General features: G+C 38.7%; 1 protein-coding gene across 1 annotated transcript; it reads left to right on the top strand.

The window, feature by feature from the left end:
* Positions 1–2,345: 2,345 nt before the first annotated feature.
* On the top strand, positions 2,346–8,969 carry vash1 (vasohibin 1). The gene is made up of 7 exons (XM_057343575.1): positions 2,346–3,359; positions 3,633–3,721; positions 3,957–4,013; positions 4,239–4,313; positions 5,550–5,931; positions 6,016–6,125; positions 7,716–8,969. Exons 1-7 carry the CDS (start codon positions 3,012–3,014, stop codon positions 7,786–7,788), a joined length of 1,134 nt encoding a protein of 377 aa, XP_057199558.1. The 5' UTR covers positions 2,346–3,011; the 3' UTR covers positions 7,789–8,969.
* The last annotated feature ends 26 nt before the right edge of the window (positions 8,970–8,995 follow it).

Below are 8,995 nucleotides of genomic sequence, written 5' to 3'. Positions count from 1 at the left end.
AATTAAATTATAATATATAAAAGTGTAATAAGGTAGTAATTACATAAATGCATGATTTGAGTTATACTTATCAGGGAAGAAGTCAGCTGATCTGAAACCATTTTTTAATTATTGTTATTAAAATTTTGAATGATACAGGGATTAACTCAACAATATTATCCATACACTGAATAAATATTTATACTCTAGCTAGACTTAACGACATCATTATAGATATTTTCCATTCTACCCCTATAGCCTACTCATATTAACAAACAATAATTTCATGGATCATTTTGATACGTTTCAGTGATTTGAAATGACAGTTTCCTGATGACATATGTAATTTTAGCCCTATCAATTATGCTATACACTATTTCAAAACAGAGTAATTTCTGGTCTGTCATGGTCCTGCCTTCTTGTTTATGATTTTCTAGTCTTGTGGCAGGATCGTGACAGATCCCTTATGTTTAGTGTGAGAAAGTCATGGTTTGTTTATCATTGACATGCCATGTGCTTTCTCGTGTCTCGTCATTGGCCCCGCCCCTCTCGTTTCCCGTATTGCTTCCCTGCCGTGTCTCACGTTCCTCACCTGCCCCTCGTTTATTATCCTTTGTTTGTCTCCCTATAAAATATCCTCGTGTTCATTGTCCTGTGCTCGATCGTTGTTCTTGTACCTACCTGGTTGTAGATGGCGGTGTGTTTTGCTCGTGTCCTTGATTCCTTGCCTTGCCTGTGAAGTACGTGTTTGTTATTTACCCTGCCCTGCCTTTGTTACCCTTCTGTGTTTTGGTAAGACGTTGTGTCGTGTTTAAGTTTTAGTTATTTTTGTCTTGCTGTTTTTGCCCCCTCAGTATTTTGGTTTCTGTTTTTATATTAGTCCTGTCTTCGTTACCCTATTGTGGGTTTTTGTTTTGTGTTTTATTTGTTAAATAAATAATTTGTTAACCCCTTCACCGCTGCTGCCTGCATATGGGTTCTTCTCCACACAAACCGTTGAGAGAAGCACATGTCAAATGATAAACAAACCATGACTTTCTCACACTAAACATAAGGGATCTGTCACGATCCTGCCACAAGACTAGAAAATCATGAACAAGAAGGCAGGACCATGACATGGTCTAGAGAGATGAGGTTATCTGCTGCTGAGAAGCAGCTCCAGTACAGGGCTCAGCGTGATGCGGATCCTGAGAAAAGGGCTGCATATTTAAAGAAACAACGAGAAAAGTGGCATGCCTTAATTGCATCTGACATATTGTAGATTTGTTATCAAAAATAATGTTTTTATCATAAAGCAACGTTTCTCTCTTCTTTTCCTAATGCTTCCCGTCAACTGTTACTTTGTTGTCAACTGTGTTACATGGGATTTTTGTGCCATAATTTGTATAAATGTTGGCTGAACTGTAATAAAAATGATGGGGGACATTTTTAGAGAGCAAGGTCTGACATAATAATGTTGAATAACTCTAAATTCAACGTAATGTGGATTAATGTAGAGGGAAAAAAATCATCCTTGATGATACTATCCCACAGAATATCAATTATCCAGCTCAAAATTCATATTTTCAAAGCAGTTAGACAAACAACCACAAACACACTGAAGAATAGACTAAAGAACTTCCAAACAAATGTTTTATCAAATGCTTAGTATTTCATTCATGTCTTCTATGATACAACTTTTGTCTGTAACACAGTTGACAAAATAATGAATCAGATGTTTATTTTGATTTAAATATTTAAGTTATCATTTGAGCTTAAGCTTGCCAATTAATGAATTTTGCACATTCCAGTGATATATTATGGAAACAAGTAGAATATTTAGCAAAAAAACACACTGATTTCTTCACTTATATGATGATATGAAATGTACCCCTAATTATAGAATGACTCATAAAATAAAAGACTATTGTACAGAAAATGGGGGATAATAACATATAAGAGACATTGGACAGGGTTGTATACAGTAGAATATACATATGAACAGATTGTATGTACACTTGTGCAAAAGGATCATGTAGTAAGTAGAGGTAGTGTTATATACATGTATACATAAAATGTAGATATAATAAGGCACAATAGTGCACACTATAGGAGTAGTGGAAGTGGAATATGATTTAAAGACATTTACAGAAGTTTTCTTATAACTGTTTAGACCTCATTGTATAAATTGCGTATATGGTGTTGTTTATTATTCCACCTGGTAAATTGGCATTACTATTGTACTCACAATGTTATTAATAAGCTCTTGTTTATTGCTAAAAAAAATAAAGTAAGAAAGTCTTCGGAACACCCGAATGCTCGACAACGTTTCGCGATTCGGCTCCAACGAATCATTCAAGTGAATCAGTTCAAAAGAACGACTCGGACATCGTTCAACGTCACATAGCGGGTCTGAGATCCGACTGGGCGATGGCTCGAACCGACAGCCATCACGATGAAGCTAACTATTGGAATCTATTGTGTCGCTCTGTATTGTCTGTAAACACGTGCGCGTAATGACACTGAGCTTCGCGGGACGCGTTGGGTCGGCGGTGGGGTGACGTCATTGGCGCGTTCGCCGGCGCGTCTTTACTGTAGTGTTTGTGATGCGCTGAAGATTAAGGGCAGACGCTTTGATTTAACCCGTGGATGTGATACTGGACTGCCTGTGAATGTTTTCTGGAGGATAACAGATTTATTTGATGTGTTCTGATGTTTATTCTGATGCTGTTGGGCGGTCGGGGCTCATGAATCAGACGCGTATTGATCTCTATTGTTACTGTCATGATCAGCTGTAATATTTTCAATGTTCCTTACGCGTTATAACTGATATTCAGTTTGTGCTGACAAGTAGAGCTGAAGGGGTTTTGTGTTTTAGTTACATATTAGTCGTGTACTTGAAAACTAGTATGCTGCTTGAAATGTGTTGACAGAGATTTGGCTGGGGGTCCGAGTGTGTCAGACACCCAGCCACCCTACAGAGAGTGTTTGTGATCCAGTGAGAGAGAGAGAGAGAGACAGTGTTTGACCCATTGTGTGTGTGTGACCCGTCCATGCCCGTGTCCTGCTGCGGCTCTTTCCATCACGGCACCTCTCCGAGGAGATTGGTCCGGACGTCAGGATTCAGGCCCTGTGTGATCCAGCCCAGTGCCAGCGCCTCCTCTGCTGGCCTCAGAATGAGCCGGACTGCTCAGAGTTTGGGAGGGGTTGACGACAGAGACGAGGAACAAGAGGACGAGGGGGAAGATTTGAGGGATGGTGGGATTCCCTGCATTATTAATCGGGGCGGTCTGCCCATAAATGAGGAGACCTGGGAGCAGATGTGGAGGCACGTCGCCCGGATCCATCCTGATGGAGAGAATGTAGGGAAGAGGATCTGGGCAACCAGCGACCTTCCCAAGGTGAAGCAAAATCCCAATCTCTGATCTTTAGTCATTTGGATTAAAAGAACGACAGTTCTGGCAGAATTTATTCTGTTTGCTGCTATGGTTAACATTATATTTAAGTTCTTTATTATGTGTGTTTTATATTCTTTGCGTAGCATAACATTATATATAAATGTGGTGTCCCAAAGAAACTTTTTTCCGCTGATGCTGTTATCCTCGTCCCCCACACTGATATACATACAAACTTGATATTTACTTGATAATAAAACATATTTTTATAATCTACAGATTCCAATACCAAGTGTGCCTACATTCCAACCCAACAGCAGTATTCCTCAGCGTCTGGAAGCCATACAAAAATACATCAGGGATCTACAGTATCCTCTGCTCGTGACTTCATACACATCAACTGTTTAAACACTTTGTCAATGCATCGTGTGTACATTTATGCTTTTAGTAGAAATGCTTTGAAGTATAACGTCTCTAATCTTTTGTTGTGAGTTTTTGTAGTTGATTAACTTCAACAGTATATTGTGTGTAGTAGTTGACTGTGTGTAATGCCCTATTTGTTCCTCGACAGAGTGTTGTTGTGTACTTAACAGTGCCTCTCAGATACAATCACACTGGAACACAGTTTTTTGAGATAAAGAAGAGCCGACCGCTCACAGCGTAAGATCAAGTGCACACAATTTTATCTGAAACATTCATGCTTGAATTTTAACTAGTAACAATTTGAAGCCATCACTTTCATACAAACACAGCTCTCGCGAGACACAATTACAAGCCGATGGCAGCAGTAGGTGATTATGAATATGTGTGCGAGGACTTACAGTGTGGCTTCATCAGACGCTTTTAGTTTAGTTAAAGTAGTTCAAGTTATACTATCTTCCACAGATTAATGGACATTGCCAAGGAAATGACACGAGAGTCTCTGCCAATCAAATGTTTGGAAGCCGTGATCCTCGCAACGTATCCTTCACTTCAATACAATTCACATGCTCCTGTATAACAAGCACTATCGAGTTACAGTGAGTCATCCGCCGGTGTGCACGCTAATACATTTAGGGGCGCTTTCCCGGACAGGGATTATTTTAAGCCAGGGCTAGACTTTAGTTTAATCAGGATGTGTAAGTCGTTTTTAAAAACAAACTTATAACAAAACAAAACAAATACAAAAAAAATGACTAGTGTGCATCACATTTGTCATTGAGACAAAACAATGGCACTGATATATTTTCAGATTTAAATTGCGACTAGGCTTAAACTGTGTCCAGGAAAACCACCCCTTAAATCTTATAGTTATCAATCATGGTGTGAATTGGCCTTTATTTAGTTCAGGTGGATTTTATGTTACTGTGGATGTCCAGGTTTGAAGGCTCAGACAGATCCGTTATGATTTAGGATCAGTTGAGCTCTTAGGGGAGTCTAGAGGGACCAGACACTTAATGAGGTTGCTACAGTCCAGATTATACATGGCATACAGTATTCACATCTCGACAGAGTTACAGCAGGGTGTTATTTGTCCTGGGGGAAAATGAGAATGTGGTAAGAACTACATTTAGAACTACAATAAAACTCACTACAGAAAAACAAGAAGTATTGTAAGAACTACAAATAAACGTACATGAGGAACTACAGAGAACTACAATAAAACCTATAGTAAGAACTACAGTGAGAATAAGAACTTAGAAAACTCACATTAAGAACTACAGAAAAACAAGAACTACAGAAAAACTTACAGTAAGAACTACAGAAAACTACTGTACTACAGAGTGAACAAGACTTAGAGCTGCAGTAAAAAACTAAAAACAGTAAGAACTACAGTAAAAACCACAGTAAGAACTACGTAAAAACTTGCATGAAGAACTATAGAAACTACAATAAAACCTGTACTAAGAACTACAGTGAGAACAAGACTTAACACTGCTGTAAAAAACTAAAGTAAGACAATAAGAACTACAGTTAAAACCACAGTAAGAACTACGGAAAACCTTGCATGAAGAACTACAGAAAACTACAATAAAACCTATAGTAAGAACTACAGTGAGAACAAGACTTAGCACTGCAGTAAAAACTACAGTAAAACAGTAAAAACTGCTCTTAGAACTACATCTATTTTGAACCACACCAAACCAGATTCAAAGCTTCTGCTCACCATGTCTGTCAGTGCATTGAGTGTTGATCTTAACAGCGTCGACCGGTCAGTTACCTCACCAACAGTTTGCCGAGCGTGGAGCGGTTTCCTCTCAGCTTTAAGACGTGCTTCTCAGGGAGTCACTTCTGTCACATCGTGCTGGGGGTCCACAGCGGCGGACGCTTCGGTGCCCTCGGGATCAGCCGGCGCCAGGACCTGATGTACAAACCGCTGGAGTATAAAACACTCGCCGACCTCGTGCAGGACTTCCAGGTGGCTTATCAGCGCTACTGGCACACGCTGTGTAAGGTGAAGATCGGCCATTACGTGTCCCACGACCCTCACAGCGTGGAGCAGATCGAGTGGAAACATTCGGTGCTGGACGTGGACAAACTGTCCAAAGAGGAGCTGAAGAAAGAGCTGGACAGATACACTCGTGATATGAGGTTAAAGGTAACGCTGACCTGAATGCATTCTTCCACATCAAACTGTTCTTCTGATCCTTCAGACACACAAAATGAGATGTTTATGTTTCAGATCGGGAAAGCTGCTCCGTCATCGCCCACTAAAGACAGAAAGAAGGATGTGGGATCTCCGCTGAGGAATCCAGCCAGTCCCATGCGGAAGAACAGTCAAAGTGACAGACGGTACGTCCCGGGATTGATCAGAAACCCATTTAACATGTGTCAGCCTCCTCTTATAATTCTGAGCTTAAAGCACAGACAGAAATCAAGTGTCATTTTATTAACTGGAAAAACGAGAAAGTTTTCTGAAACACCAGAAGAAATCATGCTGTAATTTCTTTCTTTTGTAAATATGTTGCTCTTTGTTAATGTAAGTAAAATGTCTCCTCAAGCAAGCATGAACCATCAGTGTGTCTGTTGAGGATCTTATTCATACATTAATTAATATTGTAATAATAATATGTGACCCTGGACAACCAAACCAGTTTTATGGGTCGATTTTTCTAAATTGAGATTTATGCATAATCTGGAAACTGAATAAATAAGCTTTTCATGGATGTATGGTTTGTTAGGATAGGTATTCGGTCGAGATACAACTATTTGAAAATAGGGAATCTGAGGGTGCAAAATAAAGTCGTCCATCAGAGGCGCTGTAGCAGGCCGTTGCTCTTAACACTCTCTATGGGCTTACCGCTGTAATGAAGTTGTGGAGAGTAGATGAACCCAAAAGCTGGAATTCTAAACTTTACATACTGTAGGTACCAAACTTGACGGGTAATTCCCAAAGAGTGGGCAGCAACGAATAAAGTTTGTAGGCGTGTTTCCGGGCATTTTTGTTTGCGATTTTGCTGCATCCACAAAAATAAAGTTTTGATATAACTTTACGGTTGTAAATGTATAAAATATCTTCATGGCACATGATCTTTACTTAACATCCTAATGATTTTTAGCATAAAAGAAAAATGTATTTTTGGCTATTGCTACAAATATTCCCGTGCTATTTAACACCCAGTCTACACCCGACGCGGCGCCACGCCACATCCAGTGTGGACGAAATGTAAGTTGTAATGGGTTCTAATGCGTTTATTGTCTTTTGTCGCGTTGCATTGCGCCGTGCTACGTCCGGTGTAGACACAGTGTAAGACTGGTTTTGTGCTCCAGGGTCACATATAATAATCATACATGACTATCAGGGAAGTCTGTCAAAGAAGATTCACAAATGTCATTTTTAGTATACGTACGTAAAGTTAGTCTTTTAAAGTATACTTAATGTAGTAAGTACACTAATATGTGCTGGTAATGCATTACTTTATGTTGTACTTAGTCTTGGACTAATATGCCATGGCAGTATACTTGTCAGTGCCAACTGAGACTAAATTGGACTAATTTAGTTCTAATTTTAAATATAATTACATAAATGTATAGTATAATGCAATGTAAGTCGCTTTGGATAAAAGCGTCTTTTAAATGCATTTGTAAATACTTGTAATCGTACTTGAAATTGAAGTAATGATTTCAAATTATGTGAGAAAAGTATTTAACAGACTACTCAATGAAAGAGTAAAGTATGATACTTCATGATACTTTTATAGAGTCAAGTCTTTTGATGGAGATATGGAGCAAGTGTATTTTTCTGTCAGCATAAGTCAAGTATACTCTTGTGTCATGTTAAGTTTATTTCTGAGAAGAACATAAGTATACACTCTTATTTTTACTAACTGTACCCTTGAATAACGGCGAGTGTTAAACTCAATGTTGTGTTGTCTTTCACAGGTCATCAGTGGAGAGAAAGCCTTCACAGTCAGGACCCGCAGCAGATGTTAATGGTTATCAGATCAGAGTGTGAAACAACACAAACGTTTATTAACGGAGAAAGATTGACAGCGAGACTGAATGCTGAAACTCAACAGCGAGGATCAAGTCTTGCACCTGTGCAGTATTCCACTTTAGAGAATGTGGTCCACACTTAAGAATGTTCATTTACACCACCTGAAGTGATTCGACACATCATATTTATATATATCTGTAAATACAGTAGAATTAACTTTTAACTCAACTAACCAGACTTATACAGAGACTAGTTTGTAATCCAGTTATTGGGTGCCTTTGTAAGAACTGAGGGTTTTTTGGTGACGATGAAAACTCTGATCTGATGAAACTCAACACACTGTATTATTTGCACTTCAAGTTTTTTTTTGCCATCATGAGGTTTCATGAACGATCTGGATGTGACCGGGACTATAACAGACCAAATATTTGTAGAGGACTGTAGTCGGTATGTTTCAGTCTTCTGCCATGAGCAGCGGGTTTGATGATGTTTTTAATGTGATGGTGGTCACAGGGTTCAGTTATGATACACACCCTGCAGTCCCCCTTTTAGTTTTATATGATTTTAGATTTCATTATAGCTTTAAATACACATTACTGTTGTTATTTTGCTCGAATCATCAGTGCGCATTATTCCAAAGAAAAACTAAATTCATCATTAAAGAATAATTGATTCATGAACATTTTGCACATACAAATGAAATACTCTCTTTGTAGAAGTTAAATACTTGCATGTTTTTTGGGGCGATTTTACAGATGAAGACAAAAGCTCACGTGTTTTGATAATTACGGTTTCATTTCTAGTATTCTGTTATCAGAAATATATATTTTTTTAGAGTTACACTAAACACTACGATCTGCTAGTCCACATCTCCACAGAGGTCACACATGCTGGTTGAGAGACCCTATGAAGTGCTCACTACAAGCGTAATAATCGGTGCTGTTCAATGATCTTCTGTAAATCTGTGCGTTATGAGAAGCATCAATTCATCACACACACACACGAGATCATCTACGCTGGATGTCTCTCATGTCTTCTGTCGATTATGATCATGTAGACTTTAACTATGATGTCACAGCACTGTAATGTCACTCTTGTATTTAACAGCTCATTTGTGACACTTGAAATGCATTAAAACATGTATAAAAAGCTCCAGTTTTTGTGTTTACATGCAATTACGATACTGACAATTTCAAACATCATCTTGTATTGATTTTCTTTGTTT

This window comes from Triplophysa rosa, linkage group LG10 (genome assembly GCF_024868665.1).
Source record: "Triplophysa rosa linkage group LG10, Trosa_1v2, whole genome shotgun sequence".
In the NCBI taxonomy this organism is placed as follows: Eukaryota; Metazoa; Chordata; class Actinopteri; order Cypriniformes; family Nemacheilidae; genus Triplophysa; species Triplophysa rosa.
The sequence above is the reverse complement of the archived record's forward strand: the minus strand, read 5'-3'. Positions and strand labels throughout refer to the sequence as shown.

What these genes read in the sequence shown, in the direction of transcription:
- vash1 (XM_057343575.1), top strand. Translation starts at nt 3,012, where the DNA reads ATGCCCGTGTCCTGCTGCGGCTCTTTCCATCACGGCACCTCTCCGAGG. An exon ending in AAATACATCAGGGATCTACA is followed by an intron (nt 3,722 to 3,956) that starts GTATCCTCTGCT and finishes AGTGCCTCTCAG; the next exon opens with ATACAATCACACTGGAACAC. An exon ending in GAAGCCGTGATCCTCGCAAC is followed by an intron (nt 4,314 to 5,549) that starts GTATCCTTCACT and finishes TCGACCGGTCAG; the next exon opens with TTACCTCACCAACAGTTTGC.